Source organism: Epinephelus lanceolatus, chromosome 12, assembly GCF_041903045.1.
Source record: "Epinephelus lanceolatus isolate andai-2023 chromosome 12, ASM4190304v1, whole genome shotgun sequence".
Lineage (NCBI taxonomy): Eukaryota > Metazoa > Chordata > Actinopteri > Perciformes > Serranidae > Epinephelus > Epinephelus lanceolatus.
This window is the reverse complement of record NC_135745.1, coordinates 34,104,222-34,129,219: the sequence shown is the minus strand read 5'-3', so window position 1 is coordinate 34,129,219 and position 24,998 is coordinate 34,104,222. Positions and strand designations below refer to the sequence as shown.

At 40.7% G+C, this 24,998-nt stretch overlaps 2 protein-coding genes and 1 long non-coding RNA gene across 3 annotated transcripts; 1 reads left to right on the top strand and 2 right to left on the bottom strand.

The window, feature by feature from the left end:
- Nucleotides 1–4,160: 4,160 nt before the first annotated feature.
- LOC117271794 (zona pellucida sperm-binding protein 3) lies at nucleotides 4,161–9,281 on the top strand. The gene is made up of 8 exons (XM_033650187.2): nucleotides 4,161–4,782; nucleotides 5,994–6,109; nucleotides 6,219–6,322; nucleotides 6,476–6,653; nucleotides 6,768–6,885; nucleotides 7,039–7,124; nucleotides 7,301–7,572; nucleotides 8,973–9,281. The coding sequence occupies exons 1-8, from the start codon at nucleotides 4,372–4,374 to the stop codon at nucleotides 9,077–9,079; spliced, it is 1,392 nt and encodes a 463-aa protein (XP_033506078.2). The 5' UTR covers nucleotides 4,161–4,371; the 3' UTR covers nucleotides 9,080–9,281.
- A 4,708-nt stretch (nucleotides 9,282–13,989) lies between these two features.
- Nucleotides 13,990–14,788, bottom strand: arl14 (ADP-ribosylation factor-like 14). The gene has a single exon (XM_033651431.2). The coding sequence runs from the start codon at nucleotides 14,647–14,649 to the stop codon at nucleotides 14,119–14,121; it is 531 nt and encodes a 176-aa protein (XP_033507322.1). The 5' UTR covers nucleotides 14,650–14,788; the 3' UTR covers nucleotides 13,990–14,118.
- A 3,061-nt stretch (nucleotides 14,789–17,849) lies between these two features.
- On the bottom strand, nucleotides 17,850–22,781 carry LOC117272482 (uncharacterized). The gene is made up of 3 exons (XR_004502941.2): nucleotides 22,706–22,781; nucleotides 21,574–21,699; nucleotides 17,850–20,324 (listed from the first exon to the last, which is right to left on the bottom strand). It is a non-coding gene; the product is annotated as an uncharacterized LOC117272482 (long non-coding RNA).
- Nucleotides 22,782–24,998: the final 2,217 nt, after the last annotated feature.

Genomic DNA, 24,998 nt, shown 5'->3' with positions numbered 1-24,998 from the left:
AGGTGTGTCCAAACTTTTGGCCTGTACTGTATATACAATTTAGGCAATATTCTCCTTAATAAAGACAATATACATTAACACGTCACAGTCATAGCTGGTACATACTGGTCAAAGTTAGTTATTGGACTTTCCTTCTTTAACCTACAGTTGCTTAACGTATTGCGAGAAAACAATACATGTGATTTACAGGAAAAGTCTGAATTTGCTTAAATTGAGAAGACAGTCAAGAATTCCTAAAACTGTGATTTCCTTTAAGCACTTGACTATACTACCCACCTGACTGTATTTCCCTGTGGCCACCTCAGCACCGCCAGCTTCAGCTTTGTAAGAATTACAGTGACAGAACGCTTTAGTGTTTGTTCACATCACACTTCATTTGGAAAGTCCAGGTGATCATAACCATGTCAGTAAAAAGTCTTTTGATACTCACAAGGATGTGAAAGTCAGTCAAAACAGTGTCAGTGTCTGGCTTGGAGTTTGGACTCATTGATAAATAATAAACGAATATTTGAAACGGAGTCAGAGTGAGGTTGAGGTTCGGGTTGGAGTCTATGGAAACACAGCAGACAGTCAGGGGTCACTCTGTTGAACATCTCAGACTTAGCAGTGGAATGTCCAGGTATAGACTATGTGATGTTTTTCAACTGAACTGACTCAGTTGGCACCACTGGGCACATTGTTGTGGGATGTGATGTTTTGAAAGGTCATGGTCCATGTTGGTTATTCATTAAAACCTCACTGAAAGTGAAATATAGCTTTTGGTTTCAATTTGCAATTGCCTCCATGTTCAGAGGGACCGGCACAGCTGAGCTTTGTGACGGCTGGTGTTGAGAGACCTATGACGTTATTGTCACAGGAAAGGGGTGAAACAATTTACTGAAAAAAGGGATCAGAGTCAGACACAGGAGGAACAGAAAGAGCAGGACAATAATAATCAAAAAACTAGAATATCCGCCGCGCGGGTGTACGCTTCCGCAAAGCAGTCTAGTTTCAGTTAGTTTACATCCATTTCTGTGCAGACAGATACACAGCCATGACAGTAGACAGTGTTTCAAATATGGATGCTGATGCAGAGAAGCTATAAATCCTAGAACATGTGAAGCAATGAAATGTAGAACTGTGCCCAAGACAAATTTCCCTTGGGGGACAATAAAGTTTAGTTTAGTTTAGTTTACTTTACTTTACTTTCCATGGAAGATCTATGCAAACAGAAAAGATGGTCTCCCAAGATTAGTGTCACCAATTTTAGTATCCGACCAAATGTCCCCGCTTCTGTTCCTGAGATATGGTGTTGAATAACGGCCAGAAAAGTGTTTCTGCATAACATTATGATGTCACAGTGAAGTTGACCTTTGACCTTTTGGATATAATTTGTCATCACTTCATCATTTTATTCTATTAGATATTTGTGTGAAATCCTGTCATAATGAGCATAGAAATATCTGAGTTATGGCCAAAAACATATTTTGTGAGGTCACAGGGACCTTGACCTTTGACCTTTGACCACTGAATTCTATTAAGTTCATCCTTAAGAGGAAAAGATTGTTAGTTGCTAGGCTAATTTATACAATGTAAAATGCCATAGGCTTGTGCTAATAACGTTAGCAAACTGTATTTGTGGGGAAAATGTGGCTCACAACGGCGTAGGCGATGTGCGTAGCGTCCGTAGGGTCTACACACAACCATAAATCTCGCTCAAGGCTTAAGAGAGCGGAAGAAATGCACACCCAGGTCATTCTGACCCTTCCTTAATCAAATGTAGGCCTCATGTTAGTACAAACTGTCAGCCAGAAACTCTAGGCCTTGTCTCTAAGTCCAACTCTGGTCTCTAGGCCCGTTTGATAATTCAACACCGTCTCTTGTTGAGCTGTTTGAGGGGGAATTTGTGCATCTTAAAAACGAAGTGGGGGCAGGCCTGCTGTCAGGGGGGATCAAAGGGTATAGATGACATCTGCCCAAGGCCAAGGGGGGGCCCATGAAACGGTCTGTGGCTGACCCTTAAATTGGATCAAGCACAACAATATACTTAAATCATTGACAATACAATTGTCAGTGTTATATGTATTTACATGATAAATAAATGTAATTTTATCAATAAAACACATTTCAACATGCCATCTGGGCTCCTCTTGGTGTTTTCGTGTAAGAGTTTAGCTCGCCTAACGATCACTTAACACCCCCGGGCCTTATATATTGATTTTATTTATTGTTCTATTTCACTGACACCCAGCATAACCCCTACCCCACATATAAACACATTAGTTCATTATTGAAGAAGCCGTTGTTTAATATTATTGTTATGGAGGCACCTCCATTGTCTCTCGTGAGACTTGTTTCTACAAATGAATAAATATTTTTTATTATGTGGTTGAGAACCGCTTCTCCCACTTCCTCTAGACCTGCTGAAATCTGGGGGAATCAGTGCGGCCACACATTTATCATACTGCTATTCCTATTTCCTCGCACAAGCTCACATGATCTGCGTCACAAAACAACAGCAATGACGTATTGTGTAAACTGCCGTATTATTATTGCACTAACCCTCCTTAAAAGCATGTTAATCTCTGACTGATGCTCAGTTCACGACTTCTAAGGAGAATATTAACATAGTTTTTATTTACACTTATCTTTAATGGACTGTTAGTGGACATTCAACAGTGGTATGGTTGCACTCTGGCAAGTTTACTTACACGGCCTGTTAATACTGTTATTTTCATTTACCTCAGCTTATTGTTTTAATCATTATGGTTTATTTGCTTCTATTTTATCTATTAGTATGAGTCAATCCTTACCTATCTTATTTATGTTTTTTCTGCCTGATGTTGTTCAGGGAGTTTTTTTTCCCTTTTGAGGTGGTTTGGTGTTGTTGAAAATTTGAAATTCAATAAGCTTGAGTCATAGAAAAAACAGATTTCTCTTTTATTGCAAAAATAACACAGTACTATTTAAGTATCTGCCATTTTCTGTGAGAGGCTGTGACTATATTAACATGAATTTGCAGATTAATACATGATGTTCTTATTTCTATTTGCAGACTGAAATAAATTCGAAATGCAGCTGGTAAACATGGAGCTCATTTTAACTGCTTTATATGCTGCTGGTCAGTTTAATCTGTCACAATATCATCATTTATTAGTTTATTTACATTTTGTATTCATAATCTGAATCTTAACGGTAACTAGAGCTGTTAAATAAACATAGTGGAGTATAAAGTAGGCCTACAAATATTTGCCAGAGAAATGTAGAGGAGTATAAATTAGTGAAAAAATGGAAATACTCAAGTGAAGTAGGCCTACAATACTGAAGTAAATGTACTTAGTTACATTCCATCACTGCTGAGAGGCAAACTACTCACTGCTGCTCCTATAGCAGTATAAGTATTTGGGCACTGTCTTAGATGTCAAGTTGAATTTTGATGTGAAGGCAAACCAGCGCCTGTTCTTTTTAAGGAAGCTGAGAAGTTTTGATGTTAATAAGACAATCATGAAATTGCTCTATTCTGCTTTTATGGAGTCCATTCTTTTTTTTAACATTGTCCAATGGTTTGGTAATCTGAGCTTAGTTGGAAAAACTGGTCAAGTTGTGCTGTAAGATAAAATTACTTCTAACAATCTACAGCATCTGTTTGAAGAAAGGGTCACCTCTTAAGCTCAGTCTATTGTCTCAGACTCTCAGCATCCCCTCTATGTTGAGTTTCAGGTGCTTCCATCAAGGTGGAGGTTTTGCCTCCCTAAATGCAGCACTAGATGTTACAGATCGTCCTTTGTCCCGTCTGCTATCGCTTATTTTTAATAGCAGTGACCACTAATGTCCATGATTTACCCCTGACAGTGTGTGATACTGGATACTGTGTGTCGGGGACATTAAAGTTTGACCGTACCTTACCTTATAGGTCCTTCACCTGCATCCTGTCTTTGTACTTTGACACTGTTAAATTTGAGCTTTCTTATGTAATTAGGACAAACCTCAAATGTAAAAATTGACATATACTTAGAAAAGTGAGAACTGAAATGATGTACTTAATAATATTCAGTTAGTGTGGACGGAGAGTAAATATTTGTGCGGTTGTAGTGCCACCTAGTGGATGTATCAGCTTACAGCATATATAGCTTCACTAAAGAACCATGTTACCAAAAGGTGTGGGGCCTATACCTGAAGTTATCTAATGTTATTAGTGAATTGAATAGACTAAAAATGCTTAACGTTTCCATGTTGACACATTTAAAGTCATGACAAAAAGACATGCGCAGTGAAACAGGCTGTAATCAGTCAAACAGTGCTCCCAGGTGTGTTTGATTACTCACAGCCGTGGTGGTATTTTCAGAGGTTGCAGGACACCGCCGCTCCTTCCAAACCTGTTCGAGGCCCAAAATGGACCACAAGCTTCAGAAGACTTCATTTTGGTGGATTATCATCCTTATCTCACTTTGCACACTTACAGACAGCCGGGTAGTTTACAGCCAAGGCCCCAGCGCCACACTTAACTCCCACATCCCGAGCAGGACTCGTGGTAGCACCCAGCCTCAGGTGACTGAGGTCCAACAGCAGCACAGCGCGGGGCTCGGTGTGCGGCCTCGGCCTGTTGTTGTCAGCTGCCTCCCGGACTCGATGCGGGTTGTGGTGCAGGCTGACATGTTTGACACGGGGATCCAGGTGGATGGTGGACATCTGCGCCTGGGCTCAGACCCAGTGAGGGAAGGGAGCGCATGTGGAGCGGTGCCATCAGGAGAGGCGGAGTTCACCATCCGGGCCCATCTGACGGATTGTGGAACTAAACTCTCGGTAAGCAGAATGTCTTTTTATGGGATGCAGCTTAAATGGACTTGTAGGAATTCAGTGTTTTCTCTGTGACTGGTTTTAGGCTTAAAGGAACAGTGTGCAAGATTCGGGGGGATTTAGTGACATCTAGTGGTGAGGATTGCAGATAGCAACCGGCGGAAACTTCTCCCATTTAGAATTCAGTGTTAAATGTTTAGAGATTTTTTACCTGGAGCTAAATTATCCACAGAGGTGTCTTCCTCTCCAACACAAACAGACCAGGGGTCCCATTTGTAAACATTGTGCATGCGCAAAACAAGGCCTGAAAGAGCTGTACGTTACTTTCCAAAAGTTGTGATTGTTATAAAAACAGACTTGATGGGCGAAACTTTTGTCCCATGCTTATGAACATTTTGGAGACAGGGAATTGGTGACACAGATTTTGAGATGGAAGTCTGAAAATTGTTTAATATTTTTGGCTTTTGTTTGTAAGTATATTTTTAGCATGGGTCCTACACATCATTTAATAAAACAAAAACGGCAAAAACATGGAGTAAAGCAGTGTCACATTACAAATCTGTGTTTTGTCTCCTCTTCTCCAAAACAACTGGCCCAGTGATTCAAACCAGTAAAAACACTAAATAAAGCAGTTTCATGTTTCTACAAAATCAGTTTATTTGACACGGAGGGGCTAAGGCAAAAATGCAAATGGCCCTATCAAGAGCCAGTGTTTGGTTTGTCTGGTCTGGGCTACTGTAGAAACATGACAGTGCAACATTATGATCTCCAGAAACAAGGACCCGCTCCCTGTAGATATAAAGAGGTCATTCTAAGGTAAATAAAAACATGACGATTCTTGTTTTTTAGGCGATTGTACACTGATGAAAACATACTTTGTTACTGTCAATATATCCCTCTAAATCCTTCACAGTGGACAGTGCATAACTGTAACGTGAAACTGCTTTATTCAGTGTTTTTACTGGTTTAAACATTTGTTTTGGAGAAGAGGAGACATCTGCTGATAATTCTGCTCCCAGTAAAAACCTCCTCAACAATTAACACAGTAGGAATTCTAAGCGTAAGAAGTTTTAGCTGGTGTCAATCTGCAATCCTCACCACATATGCCACTAAATCCCCATAAATCTTACACACTGTTCCTTTAAATGCTTATATTGTTAGGCCTGCGTTGCTATGGAGCTTTATACATTCTGAAAGACTAACGTTGTTCCTTTCAGTCAACAACAGAGAAGATTATTTACTCTAATGTTCTGATCTACTCACCTGAACCTTCATCTGATGGTTTGCTTAGACTGGATGGAGCAACCATTCCAGTTCAGTGTCATTATGAAAAGTAAGTCCTGTATTTGTGACACTGTGGTTTATGTTTGTGCTGCTGGAACCAGCTGCTTGGGTTTTGTTGTGATCCTGAAATGCTGCTATAACAGGTCGTCTATTTTCAGGAGATATGCTGTGGATGGCATTTCCCTTCATCCCACCTGGGTTTCTTCTGTCTCCACTCTCTCGGCAGAAGATCAGATAGACTTCAATCTGCTACTCATGACTGGTATTTAAGTAGATTATTAATGGAGCATCTTTTTCTTTTTAGTTTCATTCTGCAGTTTTCATGATTGATCCTCCTCTCTGATGATACCTGTTGTATGAGAGCATTTTAAATCTATTTCTTGAATGTTTGGATTTCTCATTTTTCTCTCCGCAGATGATTGGCGGTTTGGGAGGGGATATTATTCGTACTTCCTGGGTGACCCCATTCGTTTTGAAGTTTCTGCCATCATCGGTAACCACATGCCCCTGCGAGTCTATGTTGACCACTGTGTCGCCACAGCAACTCCAGATGCAGAGGCTACATTAAGATATGACTTTATTGAAAATTATGGGTAAGTCTTATATCCAAATCTTAAAACCACCACCAAGGTTCTTATGGTTAAAACGGTCATTCTGGTTTTTGTGGTTTCTTTTGAACATTTGTCTTCTTCTGTGGCCGCTAATAGGTGTCTAGCTGATGCTTACCTGACAAACTCCAGCTCCCGTTTCCTACCTAGAGCTGAAGAGCACAAGCTCAGGTTTCAGGTTGAGGCCTTCAGGTTCTACCAGGAGCCCCACAATCAGGTCGGTCAATATTTCTGTCTTTGGCATGCACTTTGGAAAACCTTTTTAACAGAAAAACAGTGCATGACTTGTATTAGTTAGATTATTCAGGTCAGCACACACGAGACCTCAAAACTTGTTCATATTGCACATTTAACTGTCTCTCTCCCACAGGTCTACATAACCTGCTATGTGAAGGCTGTTCCAGTCGTGTTGGCTGTCAACTCTCAAAACAGGGCGTGCTCTTTAATTGATAACAGGTATTACACTAATTACGCAGCAGTTTAAAGTCAGCATGGTCACAATTAAGTTGTACCTCTTGAATGCCATCTGAAAATGTTTCCCCATGTATAAAACCTGCCATGAGGTGCATTGAATCATCTCACAAATTTCACAGACTTGAGTTCTCTTCATGTTTAATTGCCTCCTTCTCCAGATGGAGGTCAGTGGATGGGAACGACCAGGCGTGTAGAAGCTGTGATATCTCGCTCCGGGGTGCGGATTCTCTGCCCACAGAACCCTCTAAAGCAACCATTCACACCCAAGCATTGCCCTCCGTGAATTTGCAGGAGAGTTTAGCCCAAAACAGACCTGAACAACACCCAGCCAACTACTTCAGTTTTCGTCCAGGAATGCACCAGAGCCAACACAACATACATCAGCAATCCTCTGCTGGAGTGATGAAGAGAGGAGCTGAGAGCAAAGCAGGTAAGAAGAACAACAAATATTACATTTACTGAATCTTCATGGACAACTCTTACATTTCAGCAAGTTTAAAAGCCACCAAAAATCCCAAATTTACTGACAGGACCTTTTTAAAAAAGACAGTTCACCACCAAATCAAATATACATATTTTTTCCTCTTACCTGTAGTGCTGTTTATCACTCTGTGAGTTGCAGAGGGTTGGAGATATCAGCCGTAGAGGTGTCTGCCTTCTATCGAATATAATGGCACTTGGCTCGTGGTGCTCAAAGCACCAAAAAATACATTTGAAAAACTCAACAGCAATGTCTCTTTCCAGAAATCATGACCTGGTTACTCAAGATAATCCTCAGAGCTTGTTGTGAGCAGTTTCATGTAGGAACTGTTTTCTTTCTACTGAACCGTAACCAACGGCATTACCTCATAGATGAAGGCATGCATCTACTCATGGACGAGACGCTTGTGCTCGTGACAGTGTGAGATGTAAACATTAATGTTATCCGCCTCAGCTGAGCTGTAATGTTAACTAGCTCAGTAGTGCTAGTTAAGCTAGCAGTAGATGCACACTTCGTTCTGCACAGTGATTCAGATGGAGGGTGCACATTCATTCAAACCTTTATTTAAGACTCAGGAAATCAATTGAAGGAGACCCTCATTTTCAAACAAGCAATGAGCAAACAAAGAACCATCATGCATATCAATTAACATAAATTAAATCCTACAAAACAAAAGTAGCAATGAATGATCGCAACAAGTAGAAACACAGGGTGGTAAACATACTGAGGTGTAGATGTATAGTTAAAACCATTTACACTCAATTAAAACAAGATCAGAAATAAGGCATTTAAACAGCCATAAGGGAGGCAGAGTGTCTAAGTTTAAGGTCTTCTGCATATTATTCCATGTATAATGTGCACTGTAAGAGTAACATTCTTCCAGCAACAACCTATTCTGTGAGCAAGTACCAAGATTATGTGAGGTTTGAGTTAAAAGGGGTGAAATATAGGATGGAAGCATCTGCATCACAGCTTTATGAATGAACAAATACCAATGTTGTTCCCGCCTCACAGCCAAATGTGGCAAGCTGACCTTCTGGTAAAGGTGGCAGTGATGGGTTATGTAAGAGGACAGCATCCAGTGATTTCAGTGTGGAGGCAGCAGCTTTTCTGTAGATAAAAATGTAGTGTCAGTGGTATGAAAATAGTTCCTTTGTGAAACCATTCACAAGGTCTGTGGATTATCTTGCGTGTGTTCAGTTGATGGACACAATAGATTCTGAAAGAAATGGAAGGCTGACATCTTTAATTATATTTCAATGTATCTGTTTATTACCATGGTTCAGTTATGTATTGAACTTGCAGTGCAGCTGGAAGAGGCCCTGTCACATTTTGAATTTGTTTTACAGAGCAAACTGTCCAGCTGGGACCCATTACCGTCCTGCCATCCAGCAAAACTGACAGAAGGTCATCGGAGTCCAAAACAATACTTTCAACAAAGACCAGAACCACCTGAGACTGAGGTCAGCACAGTGGAGACTGTTGCTGCTTTGAACAAGACAATGTTTAGGACACAGTCACTGTGAATGCAGAGGTTAATCTGAACTCTTACTCTCAATGCTCTGCAAAGGGAAAGTACTCACACATTGTCATTTACTTTATTACAGTATTTTCTGTACAAACAACAAGCCTTTTTCCCAATAAATATTTTACTTGAACTTGTTTTTTCTTGCTTCTCCAAAACAGGAGCATCACAATTATCTATTCATAGGATATCTGATCTTCACAAAATCCAGCATCCTGTTGTTCTTTGGCACGAACATGATATGCCTTCAGCAAATAATTTAATCAGCATTGGGTTTTAAGCACTCATCGGGCCCAAGCTGCAGAAGTGGATTTCAAAAGAATGCACTGATTTTTTATTTATTTTTTTTTTTTTTAATCTGTGTATTTAACACAAACACACAAACACGACACATCGACACATTGGAAATCCACTGTAACGATTCATCGAACGTAACACTATTATTTTGAGAGGAGGAGAAAAGCAGACATGCTATTAGGGAGCACTTCCCTCCATTACTAGCCGCAGCCTGCTTATCATGTAGTCACATTATTGATTAATCATTGTGAGTGTATATGCTCCAGTATAAAATGTTGGATTTGCCTGCCACATCCTGTAAAAATGTCAATTATGTGATTTATTTATTTATTTTACTGCTTTTGGTTACGTAACTCTTAATTGTTAGAATATTATACTGAAACATACTCATTATGTGCTACTGTGAGATCACTGCTGTGCTCGAGTGTGATGTCGCAGTTTGCCCACGCCTTTCTTGGGTTTTAGCTTGTTGACTGGCAGCGTTTTGCATGTACACCATCACATCTACTAAAGTGTTTTAAAGGAATAGAGTGTAAGATTGAGGAGGGTTTAGTGGTATCTAGTGGTGAGGACTGCAGATTGCAACCAGCTGAAACTGCTTCTGATTCGGATTCCTTCAGTGTTCATTTTCACAGGGAGACAAATTATCCACAAAGGTCTCTTCCTCTTCAAAACAAACACACCGGGAGATTAAAACTGGTTAAAAACACTGAATAAAGCAGTTTCATGTCACAAATCAGTGTTTGGCACATGGCAGACAGGCAGCTAGTGCAGCACCTGCTAATGTGTGCTCACCTTTTTTCTCTAAGAACTTTATCAACATGTACAGGAGGTGTTTACTGTGAGCCGAATTCTCTGCAGAGGTCTCCTCTCCAAAACCAATGGACCTAGTGATTTAAATCGGTAAAAACACTGAATTAAGCTCCTTTACCTTAGAAATCAGTCTTTCTCCAACACTGTTTGGCTTATCTGGAACAGTCCGCTAGCGCAACGTGTGCTCCCCTTTTTATTCTGGTAACTTAAAATCCACAAATTCAGGAGGTTTTTACCATCAGCTGAATTATCCACAGAGGTCTTGTCTTCTCCAAAACAAACAAAACTGGTGATTTAAACTGGGAAAAGCACTGAATAAAACAGTTTCAAGTTACAAATCAGTCTTTTTCTGATGCTCTGGTCACAGACACAAATGGCTAACACATTCTCCTCCTCGTCACATATCGACGTTTGGTCAACAGGCCAAAACCCATTTTGGTGCTGGCCACCATTTTGTCAACTGCCGTGTCTCAGCCAGGATAAGTCTGTGTCTGCAGCGCCCAATCACACCCAGTTTTGGCAACCGTCAATGAGCCAAAAACACATTTTGGTGCTGCATGGCCGCCATTTTGTCTGACTGCTGTGTCTCAGCCAAGATAGGCCCATATCTCTAAATCTGGGCCAGATTTGGCAAAAGTAAACAGGCCAAAGCTCTCTCACATTTGGCTACATTCGAAATGAGCTTTGATAGCAGTGACTTGAATTAGCTTGTTTTGTTCAACACTTTCTCACTCCGACCTCGTCACATATCGACGTTTGGCCATGGGCTTTCCACATCCAGATACAGCGTGTAAGGTACCCTGGGTGCGTTGGTTGTTGACGTTCTGGGACGCCTTGTCAAGTTCTGCCTGTGACATGCATTGTGTTCTTTCAAAATACACTTCGGTTTTCACAGGAAATTTAACATTTACATACAGTCTCTTTCAGAATAAATACACTACGTCAGTACAACAAAAAAGTACGCAAACGTTTGTGTTTTTTTTTTCCTCCAACAACTAACACGTGTGGTTGGGATTAAACAACAAAAATGCCTTGTTAGGTTTCGGAAAAAAGAACAGGGTTTGGATTCATAAACTTTCAGGACACGAACACCACTCTCCCAGGTGAAAGTCGGACTTTCGCACCTTCACTTTCCTTGCTGACCCGCCACGTTTCTTCCTGACCCCGCCAAGCACCATTAAACTATAATGGTGGCTAGGCGCATATCATGCAGACGTTAAAGGACGGCTTTTTCGTCAGTGTCTGATGCTGCAAGTCACTGCCAAAGCGCCAGATTTCAACAACTTCAGTATGAGACCGAGTTGCCAAAACAAATGATACCGGTGATTTAAACCAGGTAAAGCCCTGACTGCATTTTCAAGATACAAATTAGTGTTTTTCTGATGCAAATGACCCTATCTAGAGCCAGTGTTTGGTGTGTCCGCTCTGGGCTACTGTAGGAACATAGCGGTGCAACATGGCAATCTACATAGAGGAGAACCCGCTCCCTATGTAGGTAAATGACTCATTCTAAGGTAACAAAATCACAATAATTCTTATATTCCCCTCCTGCTGATATGTTCCCTTAAATCCACACTGTACCTTTAAATGGTATCCATATCAAAGCATTGCAGCCTTTTAAGGAAATACCTGACTTGACCCCTTAATGTACAGAGTATTAATATTTCAAATGGAAAGTCTTTGCGCTCTTGCCAGCAAGGACATTTAGTTATTTGGGTTTAGTCGTGTCAGCACCTCGGACAGCGCCCCTTATTGTTTTGCTCACTGGGCGTGCTGAGCGCTGTCCACGGTCCTGAGACACGAGAGACATCAGCAGTGGCTTTGCAGGCCGCTTGTTTTAATGTTCCCTCCCACCTTCACGTTAATCATTGGGTCCTTTCTCGGTGCTTCCGACACGACTGGTCGATGTCCTGGGCGCCTGTTTACTTTCATATCCAATGAATAAGCTATTGTATGTAAGGCTGTGTTTACGGGTTGCAGGACGGCATCAATATACCGCTAAGTGCATAATAAATCAAGGGCACAGTGGAGCACTTAGGAGTTAATGTCAAGGTTATTAGCATATGCATATGCTGCAGATGGCATTCAGCTGTCTGCATTGTATTTTGGTGAATACTTGGTGGTGACTGCTCAATGAGGGAACATTTTTACCAGTCTTTCCCTTCTTTTCTCAGTGTTTCTCTGTGTCCTCTGAGCATGCGGTGCGTTGATGATGGCTCTGCGTCAGCGTTTCAGCCAACGCATCTTTCAGCGCATTAAATGACTCGTCTCGCCTGCACTCTGTTTCCCAAGCTTCACTGTCGAGGTTCACTGGACCACTTCTCCCCTTTGAACACATCAGCGATGCTTTCCTCCAGATGCCAAGCTCTGGCGGTGTTCACTGCTTGCTTTCTGGTTCGCACAGTAGTGTATTCCATCCGAAAATGTGGACAGGTCGTTTGCCGGGATGAACAGGTCTGCTGCGCGCAGGGAAACGACACCACTGCCGTCACCTGTTGCAGACAGTTCGTGGACAAGACTTACTACAACATCGCCATGGTCACCCGGAAACTTTCCGGGGTGCTTATAATGCTGCTTCTCTTCGCTTTGGGATACTTTATCCAGCGGATGTTGTGCACCAGATCGAGGCAGCTCACCCCGCCAAACAACGGACACCCAACTGTTACCACATCGCAGGATCCGCTCATGGAGAGCGGTACACCGGACAGCTTGATGGATCCGGCTCCTGCTCCTCAGCTGCCCTCATACGAGGAATGCAAACGCCTGCCGACATATGAAGAAACGGTGCGGGAGGGGAGCAGAGCGCGGCCGGAGTCCAACATGGGACAAGCGACAGGACATGGATCTCAGTTGGATACATGAGGGTTTCACTTTATGGCACAATTCGACATTTGAGATTTTATTTCACATCACTGTGATGGACATTTCAGAAACACAAACCGCCCAGGATGTTGTGTGCTATTTCCCCTGCAGCAGCCTCGACCGTGTGCCTCTGTGCAAGACGCATACATGATGACCCAGCTACTATACTGGCCAGCGATTTTATCACTCAGTGCTCCATTTGTTCCAAGATATATATTAGCGAGTGCCCAAGTTTGGTTTTATTGAAGGCTTTGCTTATGTTAATAAACCATTAAAAAGAACAACTTTGGGGTTGCCATGTAGTGAAAATCCGTTTGAACACTTGCTTTTAACTCTTTAATTCATCAGCAATTATCTTGCAATTTTTAAAAAAAAAAAAAAAAACTATTTATCGAAAGCTTAACATTTGACAATGCAAACTAGCTGGGTTATTGTAATAACCTTAACTGTTTAACTGCATTATTACGCCAGAAAATTAGTGTCATCACTGCAGCAGTGTCTTTATCACCAAATTCTACTTCTCTCGCTGATCAGACTTCTAGAGAGAGAGTTTCATGTAAATGTCTGAGTGAGATAATCGAATTCTTTTTAATAACTGAGAGAAGATATAATGCACACTGGTGAAAATCATTTCTACAGTACCTTATTATGTGTTAGTAGGTCTAATGCACAGTAATAGACTTCGTGGCTTCTCGTGTTTCCTGTGGTATCCATTACAGCCTAGTGACATTAGAATCATATGCCAGACCAATTAACATGTTCACTTAGCCTAGGCTGCTCTAACAGTAAGAAGCTTGCAGGATTCTGTTGCTCCAACTGGGTTATTTTACATGCACATAGAAGAACAGACTTAACCAAAAGGTCTGACCTCTTTAAATGTGATTTATTGTTGGTATAAAGAAGTTTAGGTTCAGATTTCCAAAGTTGTTTCAAAATAAATTTGTCATATTGTGAATAATATGAAAATAACATATTCGTTATAAACAAAAGTTAATGTTTTATTTGACCATTTGGATCACGCGTCTGAAGGCCTCTTCAACTCCAAATCCCGTCGATGCGGAACAAGGCTGAACGAACCAGTCCCGACCCGAACAAATCTTTTTCAGGTTAAACACGTCCTTGATTTCAGTGACAGTCAGAGAGCCGTTCACGTCCTGCTTGTTGGCGACAACAACGAGCGGACGGCCCCGCAGCTGCTCGCTCCTCAACGTCTTCTCCAGCTCCCTGCGCGCCTCCTCCAGGCGCTCCCTGCCGGAGCTGTCCACAACAAACACCACAGCTGCTGCGTCCTGGTGGAAGCTCTCCCAGTGCTCGCGCATCTTCCCCTGGCCACCGACGTCCCACACGGTTACGGCGATGTTCTTCCTGTTCTTTTTCGCCTCGAACATTTCCACATTGAAGCCGATGGTGGGGACGGTGCTGACGCACGCGTTGTGTTTCAGTTTGTAGAGGAGGGTCGACTTCCCGGCGTTGTCCAGACCCAGAAGGAGGACTTGGGCTTCTGGTTGTTTAGATCCTCGCAGTCCCATGACAGCGTGGAGATGTAGAGACGGTCAAATCAAGTGGGATAGGCACATCTTCCTCTTACAGTACTCTCTTGACGCAGTGTTTGCTTAGTGCGTTGCCCGGAGTTTAATAGATAAGCCATTTGCTTCGTGCTGACAATAACTCACAGCTCACCGATAAGGCGCCATACCAGGGGGCAAAGTTTGCACCAGGCAGAGGATATCTCTTGAGTTATGCAAAGTTATTGCAGCTGTAAGAAAATATTATTCAGCTGAGTTTTATGCAATGACAACCTTGTCATGCACGGGCTATGAAAGTTATTTTATTGACAGACACTCTGCTATTAAGTTTGCAGAGTCGAAAAGCACAGTGAAACAATCACCAGATACATTCTTTAAAGTTTTAATGTGCTATGTGGCTTGTTTCTGGAAAAAGCACCTTGCTGTAAATATGATTTCTAAGAATAAAGCACCTCTGAATGAGAAAGAATAAAGGTCAAAAGAGTTTTTTATTTAAAAATATATATCGGACCATGGTGCACAGTGCCTTGGATACACGCATGTTGTACGAATGAGATACAATCATTTACCTGAAATTACATTCCGACACAGTTTAGAGGTTTTAATAACATATACAACACAGTTGTTGCCTCGGTGTAAGTGACAATCAGTAGGTAAACATATTCAGACTTCTGCCAAAGAAAGAAATGCAGTTTCTTCCTGAACCGGCAATAGCCTTCTCTGTACAGTAAATAAAGAAAACATCATGGCGATTTAAGTCCTTAAATTCTTCATTTCAACACACTTTTCAAACAGTCCACACAGTCCAACTCTTGACCAAAAGGTTAAATGTCAAGATGTTGTTAACCCTTTGATGCTGCACTTTCTTCCTTCGAACTTCCTCAAAGACATCTTCCAGTTATTGAGAGACATTCTGGACAAACATTCAGTCCTGAGTCAACACAGACCTCCAGTCCATATTCAAACTGAGAAACATTTAATTTCAAATTTCAATTTCTTTGTGCATTTACATACAAGCATGAAATCAGTTCTAGAAAGACAAAGGATAACGTCAAATAAAAAGGACGGAAAAATAAATGAGAGCTGGTCAGCCATTGGAAAAATGAACTTTTCACCTTGACACAGTTGGCAGTAGTGCTTGCAAACCACTCCAGGCATTTTAAATAGCAGAGTGGTTGTTAGTTGTGATCACAAGATGTTTGCAAACAAAAAACTCTCAGTGCAAACTTAAAGGTCCAGTGTGTAAAATTTAGTGGGAATATTTGCAGAAATGGAACATAGTATAAGTCCTCCATAATCACTTTAAAATAAGAATTGTCTTTGAATGAGCCGTTTACCAAACACTGGCTCCAGCTAGGCCTATGGGTGTTTTTGCATCAGCCACCATCGCAGCACCTCTGTAACAAGAGCATTGGAAAAACACCAATTTGTTTGTTTGTTGAGGTTTTTTTTGGTTAATATTTTGTTTTGTTTATATGAAAATGCTGTATTTAGCGTTTCTTAAATCACCGGGTCCATTCTGCAGAGGAGGAGACCCCTGGGGAGAATTCAGCTCCTGATAAAAATCTCCTTAATATGAAGGTATCCTAAGAGAAGTTTCAACTGCAATGTGCAGTCCTCACGCTAGATGCCAGTAAATTTCCCTAAATTGTACATACTGTTCCTTTAACCCAAACTCCCTTCTTTCATTTGATCTACACATTTAAACAGAAAAATATATTTACGTGTATTTATTTTTATAAACACAGAGATAACAGCTCACAGTCTTGTTGGAGACGACACAGTGGCACAAAGAAGACGTTGTCTCTCTTTGCACAACACATGCCACTCTTCCCATCTCATCGTCTTCCCCTCGCGCAGTCTGACACTGAATATATGAATGTCTCATATAGACTAAATTAATAAATCACAGTGATCAGTCCAGCCTTCCAGAACTCTTCCATGTCACGGAGACGATACAAATCCACCTTGACTCCACACGCTGCAGTGAGGACGCGCACCTCAGCGCAGGAACCCAAATCAGCGGCATCCTGCTGCGCCCAAGACGCCCAAGCTTCAGGACACACAGAGTGCATCCATGCACGAGGTGCCTCATCTTAATTTCATCGAAGACTTCGATTGCAATTCACCTGAAGATTTCTTTGTTTGCTTGTATCAAGATCTGGCCCATTTCTCTCCCGGCTTCACCCACACGCCTCCAGTTGGATTGTCCATCACGTACACCAGCCCCCTGGCGTCACCGCGGCTTTGACTCCAAGATGTTGACTTCTCCAGTGCCCGGGAGGAAGAGTGAACACAAGCCGACTGACTGATCACCTTCTTCTGAATGCGGACAACAGGGGCTGGGGTGCAACTTGCGTCGATTCTCTGGTACATGTCCACTTCGCCAAAGCGCTGGAAAATCACCCGCGCTTCTATGGAGGATTTGGAGCCGTGTTGTCCCATATTGTGACTTTAATTGAAAACACTCGGAGGAGAATCAAAGCAGAGTTGTGTAATACGTGCTTGCGTCTGAGCTGGCTGAATGTCAAGTTTCTTCGTCTGGTGCCTGTGCGCACTCGTCTCACTTATAAAGTGCCAAATGTATGTGTATAAAAGGACAGCGAGTTCCCGTAACGTTACCGTGACGCACTTGACTTTAAGATTACGAGACGCCTGAATGTTGCAACGCGTGTCTTGTGCATTTGGATCAGTCCATGACCGATCTATTCTCAGTCTCTCCACCTGGTACAGCCTGTCACTAAACTTGACATCATCGAGTGCTTCCGAGCTGTCGGCGCCCCTCCCGAGGGCTGCAGCGGGGTTGAGTTGCCTTGCACAGAGTTATGGCATGGAAAGCTATTTGTGGTCTGGCAGGTTGAGGCATCTCAGAAACACTCACAAGACGTCGTGTGTGTCGTCCCCCCCCCCCCCCCCCCCCCGTCACTCTGATCTCACTGTTTCTTGACACCGATGAGTGGGGCAAGAGCTGATTCACACTAATTAAGAGGTGATGAAGAATATTAGTCACTGTTATCTCATCTATTTCTGTTGTGCCCTTGAGCAAAGCACATTCAACTCAACTGTTTCAGGGGGCCGCAGGTGTGATTGTGTGAAAATGCACCAGCATGTGTTGTGAGAATAATGGATCAGTTGCACTGAGCATCATTATGATGCATTCAAGCACTACCCGAAAAATATGAGTAGGCCAATTAGGTGCAGATAATTAATACCATACTTGTGAGGCATTCGTGCCTTTTAAATTCATGGGTTTCATAGATGTGAGGCATTTATTCATGGATTTTACATTAGTGTTGTTACACTCTGCTTAAAATGTGTGTGTAAGCAAATATAAAATAATTCAAATTATTATTTTATGATGCATTCATAAGCCTATGTAAGGCAGCTACCTGTTCAAACCAGTAGGAGTCGCTGTTGCGCCGTCTATTTCGCAGCAAAGGTGGCAGTTCACACTGTTAGGCACACTAGGCTTGTGCTAATGATGTTAGCGTGTTATAACGTTATTTGTTTGGAAAACGTGTTAAGTATAAGCCACTTGTTTTGTCAGTGAACCTTGTGAGTTGTAATGGAGCTGAATTATGTAACATTACCTTTGTTAAATGTTGCTGTTGTCCCTGGCTTCATATTAGTAGAGGAAATGTTCGCAAGCCCCTAGCCTAATTTATACAATGTAAAATGCCATAGGCTTGTGCTAAAAATATTAGCATGCTGTATTTGTGGGGAAATGTGTCCAGTAAAATAGAAATGATTCATCTGTGAATGCTGTGAGTTATAGTGAAGGTGATTTGTGTACTTGTATTTGAAATTTTCACTATTGAGCCATGTTTAATGTGTGTTTGGGTGTGTTTTGAATCAACTACACTTTACAGCACTTCACAGAGACCTCTGCCGCCGACTAGTGTTTTGGAGGTGTAACTACAGAGTGACACAGACACCACTGCACGTGTATAAATGCTCACAACGACGTAGGCCACATCATGGGATGCCTGCTCTAACCACTGAGCCACCGGGCACCCCCTTATGTTTTGATAAAGGTAAACTGTGACAAAATGTTACACTGCAAGAATGATTCCTCCCCCCAAAAGTACGAATCACTGCAATAACTGTCAAAATTACCACAATATGATGCAGTGTATGTATTTATTTAATTTTGGCTCACATGATTTTGCTTCATGTGAAACACAATTCTAGAGTTACGCTCACATTCGTTACGGATCATTGGATTGTGTGGCTACAAAAAGACCAAGAGAAATCAATGTTGACAAATGAATTTGAATTATAAACCTGTTAAACAACTTTATTAATCTTTCACCTCAAAACCTTGAAGCAGCAGAACAAACAAAAAATTACTGCAAAGTATTTATTAGTCGAAAAACGCTCCTTTACAGCACCAAGATGTTCGACCTGTAAAGCCGGCAAACATGTAAAATACAACCCTTACAGTACATTAGAATCAAAAAAGGTACCAGAAAGTACATGACAATATCACCAAAGGACGAAGTAAAACCTAAATTTTTAATTATTTTTAAAGAAAAGTGACATTGTGCTTGTTCTCTGTCTGAAGGTCATAAAAGAGGTCGAGTCAGGTTAACTTCTGCTGGTTCACAGGAGACATGGGGAAGGACATACAACAGGGTCACGCACCTTTCATCCCAAACATCTCAGATCTAAAATATTACAAAGTCACATTTAAAAAGGTAATTTAGTGAGAAAATAATTCAACCATTACATTTTTTATTAACACACCTTACCTGTCAGTTAAATGTGAATATACCTTCTTCACTAAACTAGTCCTAGTACTCGTGGTGGAAGGTAATTAGGTACATTTACTTACTACTTGTTCTTTACTTGAGTAAATCCATTTTCTGCTACTTTCTACTAACCCTAACCCTACCTCTATTCCACTACATTTCAGAGGCTAAAATTGCTTTTTACTTTACTACATTTGTTTGATGACTTGATGACAAAAGTCACTGGGGTTATTTTTATAACAAAGTAGTGTGCTGGTATCTGTAGCATGCTACACTGCCGTATGTCACATGCCGTATGTCACGTTATGTTATATGATGTAAGTAAAGATGTTTTATTCTAAATTTAACCATGTGCTTTTGTTGCCTAAACATAAGGAATTAAACATAAAATGGGGTGTTTTGGAAGTTTATTTTCAAAAAGACTGTATGCATGTGACGAGCAAAAACTAGATTTAGTTTGTCTTCATAAAAGACACAATGCATGTAACAAGCGGCTATTGACACGTTGTCCCAGTATGTCCAAAATTGACACAGGAGGCTACCTAGTGTCATATTTCAATGTAAAATAGGTCTTCTGACAAAATGGCAGTATTTGATGAGTTGAGAAGGCGTTGAATGTACACATAATAGTTGTAATGTTTCTGAGCATAACTGAAAATGAATGACATATCGCATGGATCAATGCTTTTGCAGTTTTACTTCAGTAAAAACTTGAATGCAGGACTTTTAATAACGGAGTATTTCTACATTTCAGTATTGCTGCTGTTACTTGAGCAAAAGATATGAGAACTTCTTCCACCCCTGGGGTCTTTGTTGCATCTCTCTATGGTCTATAATAAAGGCTTAAAATCCCCCCCAAAAAAAATCTCTCTAAAAGTGCCGCTGCTGCAGGTACTCTTCTTTTGGCCGGGCAATCTCCAGCTTACACTGTGGAGGAGAAGCAAACTTTAAATAGTGACTTGACAGATCCAGCAGGTGTAGAAAAAGCAATGGAATTATTAATGCAGTGTTATTGTCGAAATCTAACTCAGCAAACCTTTCTGTTGACTTATGAGTCAAATGTACTTTGATTTTTTTTTTCCAGAATGAAACTGCTCACAGATTTAGATTTAACAATGTTTTCATTTTCATTATGTCAACATTATAGGTGGTCATGGAAGCATTTTAATATATACATATATGTGCATATATATAAAGACTTTTGGGTTATTGAAAAAATTGAACCCTCTTCTGGTGGTGGAGACTTTGAACGCAAACTCTTACAAGCAGAAGCACGGTGGATACACTACTTAAATACAGTACCTCCACATGGCGTAAATGAGTCTGTAGATTTTCAGTGCTTCTATTAACTAGCCTTTCTTCTTTCTGTCTTCTTCTTTTTTAAAAAAAAAAATCAGGCACTTTAAGATGTGCCTTCTCACACACCTGTGCATTAATATGTGTATTTTGTATATATTTTTCTGTATGTATATTGTTTGGTGCCTTACAGCTTAATAATTTTCTTTTTGTCTCAGTTGATCATCATTTGATTCAGCTGTGTTGCAGACCACACCCTATCTACACCTGCCCAAGATGAAGTGATCACTAATTGAATCCTCCCCCCTTCCTATATAGTTGACAGGACTGCACACACTTACCATTGCTGCCTGAAGAAGAGTTTGACTCCAAACGCGTCACAGAGTGGCAGAGTGGACTGCATGTTTAAGCCTGTATGTGTTTATTGGCCTGCCTGATGCTGTTCGCTGCAGATTTGAGTCATTAAAGGGTGTGTTCTTTGCTTCCCTCATTTTTTCTTTTAATGATTTTGCCCTTGGAAGCCCTGCTTGGTTTTTCCACTGAGATTTTCAGCCTGTAAATACTCATCATTTGGCTGCTTAAATTATCCAGTTCCCAACAGACAAAACTTCATTCTGGTTGTTTTTTCAGTCCCACAATCCCACAATCTTCATTTGCTGCTTGACTGTGCAAAAAATGTGCTGTCCCGAAAACTATGTTCCTCATGATCATTTGTTGAATTTATGTGCGGTGAGACAAAGTTGTCAACCATCAAACACCCCTCACTGTGAAACCAGGGGGTTAAAGGTCACACTGCAGAGTAATGTACAAGGGCGGTATCACGAACCACCTAACTTTAAGATAAAAGTGGGTGTGGGTGTGTGGGTGTGTGTGTGTGTACCCAGAGGCCCTGGATGTTGAGGTATTTCTTCTTCAAACACCTCTTGATGCTGGCTTCATCTTTGTACGTGACGAAGATGAAATCCTTCTTTGAATTGCAATCGTAGAAAAACTCAACAATTTCAATCTAGAGGGTGAAGAGGGTGGAGATTCTTGTGTTAAAATGTTTGATCCAAAACAGAACATACTGATGAAACTTCATTATAATTTAGGATATGTTTTTTTCTCCTTTTAAATTGTTTTTTCCCATAAACAAAAACAGATCATGACATCAAAGTTAGTTGACTAAAAAAGACATGAAGAAAAGAATAAAGAAGATAATCATAAATAGTTATGAAAGTTTATTCAGTAGGGTGCAGCTCTCCACCAGGTGGCTGCCTGGGCTCAAGACAATTCTTATCATCCAAGCAGACGTGCTGCAGCACGTATCAGAAGTATCCCAGAGGCTAATAAAAATTCCCGGCATGTTGCACAGAGCAAAATGATTTCTCTTGCTACAGGCACTGTATGTGAAATATAGATACAATATAATTATGAGGATGAATGTATTGTGTATATATATATATATACATATTTGAATGGTATTAACTTTGTCTGTAGGCTACAGCACAACACAGTCAGACATTACATCATAAACACAGCTAAAATAGACAGACTATTTCATCTTGTAACGTGTGTAACTTTAGTGGATCAAAACATATTGGGTATGGAATTAATCTGCAGATGCTCCAGTTCAAAGAAATACCAAACTTTTTTTATGGATATCAGTTTTTTTGAGCCACGATGAAGGTCAAAATGTGCCCTGAAACAGACAGTAAGGCGGGATGTTGCAATTTGGTTTCAATCAGCCACTTGTTCATTAGCCGTTTGCTTAATTAGGCTCAAAGATAAGACCACCTAAACATGGTTGTGCAGCAGCTTTCGGACCAAAATCAAATAAACCACCTCCCTGCAGAATTCTGTATTAGAGCAATGCATGTGTCCAAAGGTGAGTACTTCTGCCAGTAGTTCACAAACTGACCTCCAGTTCTGTAGATGATGATCAGTGCCATTGCCACTTACTACTACTACCCAGGCTGCTCTGTTGAAACACTTAAATGGGTTTTACTGTGGCTGCATCTAGAACAACTGACCTCTCCGAAGGCCCTGAAATGTTCCCTGATGGTTTCCACGGTCGCTTCCTGGCTCAAACCCCTGACAAAGATCTTCTTGATGGGCTTGGTGGATTTTTCTTCCTGGAGATGAAGAAAAATTAGTCAATGCTGAATTATGCTTTTAAGACTATACAAAAAACAAAGCCTCAGGGGCAGTACTGTGAATCGTCTAATTAACAACTGCCATGTGGGAAAATGGCTGGCATTAATTAAAATTAATAGAAGACCCTTTGTCCTAAATTACATCTTCATAATCAATAATAATAATAACAATTGTATTGGTTTAAATAATATTGCTAAACAATCTGTCTAGTCTTCTAGAATTTTTTTTTTAAAGAAAGAAAACGCATCTACAGTAAGTGCCTGAAACTCTTACAGGCATGTTAGGCTGATGTTGACTTCATGTAAATAAAAAAATAATATTAAAAAATAATATATACTGTTTTTCTTTTCTTTAGCACTCTATACATTTCATATCTAATTGAGAAGCTTTGTAGAAATCATCCTCAGAGTGTGTCAGTGTGTCAGAGCAGAATCCAAGAGTAGACATGTTCTCTGTATACCCAGAACCATCTAAAACTCATTTATACACAGTATGTGTTGACTCAGCAGGGATAACATTAAATGAGAAAAGTTTACCTAAATATTATATTTTTATATTTTGAATTGTCACCTTTCCTTTAGGCCTGCATAAATAAATAAAGACATTTCCACGATAAATTGATGCTGAAGAAGCACAATGAGTGCATACAAATATCCAGAATGCAAGAAATAAAGTGTTTGAGTCTGTGTGTATTGTTTATCAGAACTAGGGTGTCAAAGGGCAAAAACAGCTCACTAATCCACGATGATGTGAGCAATAGAGCAGATGGTGCGCGTAAGAGAGTGCATAAGCAAATATTTAACACAGTGAACTTAATGCTGGGAGAACATGATACAGTGATGACCACGTCTGCCAAGATAACTGTATGTGAATAATGTGTCCGGAGCTGACAGTGTGTCACCGGTCCTCGAGCACATTCAACAAAGACTCGGAACAAATGCTTTATTTAAAAACAAACACAACATGTTTGGTGCATATTAATAAAAGTAGGAACTTTTTGAATTCTGCACAGAGATTAATTTTAATGTAACTTACCTCATCTGATGAACTCATTCTGATGCTCTTAGGCTGCTCAGATGGTACTCAGTCTGTAATAACAACACGATAATCACATGATAAATAAATAAACATGTATTTTCAATTTTGAAAAAAATCTTGACCTTGAAAGCACTGATTTGACACACAAAAAAAGAGCTAAGTAATGGTGGCTTGTGCAGAGAATGAGGAGCATCCATTTCACAACACGACCAGTTAACTAATTTACTTAAAAACGAATTAACTAATCATTAATGTAACTGAACACAAAATAAGTTTTAGTGCAAATTAATTGGGCTAATCAGTGATGATTGGTTCCTGAGTTCACTGAGCTATCTGCCAATCAAAGTCTAACAAAGTTTGTTTGGCTGGATTTAAGTTTTCTCCATGATACAGTCCTTCTAAATCATAGACCATACAGCAATGAAACAGCTAAGGAAAGCTTGTTTTTTTTTTCTTACCGTTATGTGTGAATGAAGTTTAATCTTCTGCAGGTTAATGGACGTCCTCACGGAGGTCACACTCAAAAGGGGTTTGACGGATGCACTGATGGATTCCATGGTAACCACGGTTAAGTCCACTTCAGATGGTTCCAATTTCAAAAGTGTTTTTTTAAAAAATAAACATTAAACCCACCTGTTTCTATCGCGACTTGCCATTCCACGTCACTTTCAGGAAGTGAAAGCTTATAGATTGTCATTGCTTGCACTTTTGATCAGAATATATGTCTGTCAGTATCATAAACTGCATCATTCTGTCATGTTGGGCAAATGTGCTCACTTGGTTACTCACTCGTGCAGGCTCTGACTGGCCAACGGGCAACTCTGGCACATGCCAGACAGACCATGTAGGCAACAAGGCCCCCAGCAGCAATGCTGGAGACAAAATTGATGTGATGTTGGGACAGCCCATTTGATTAGGGGTTACACCGTCCCAAAATTGTCAGTAGTCTACTTGTATTCCAAGGCAGATGCAATGGTACTGGCTATGGTTGGTTTATTAACTCCACATCATGTGCAGACACAAAGTGATGTCAACCAACCTTGCTGGCTCCCTTGCAGTACATCACATTCTAGCTACTTACTCTGGCTCTCTAATTGGTTACACAGTGTGTCTACCTGTGTAACCCAATGC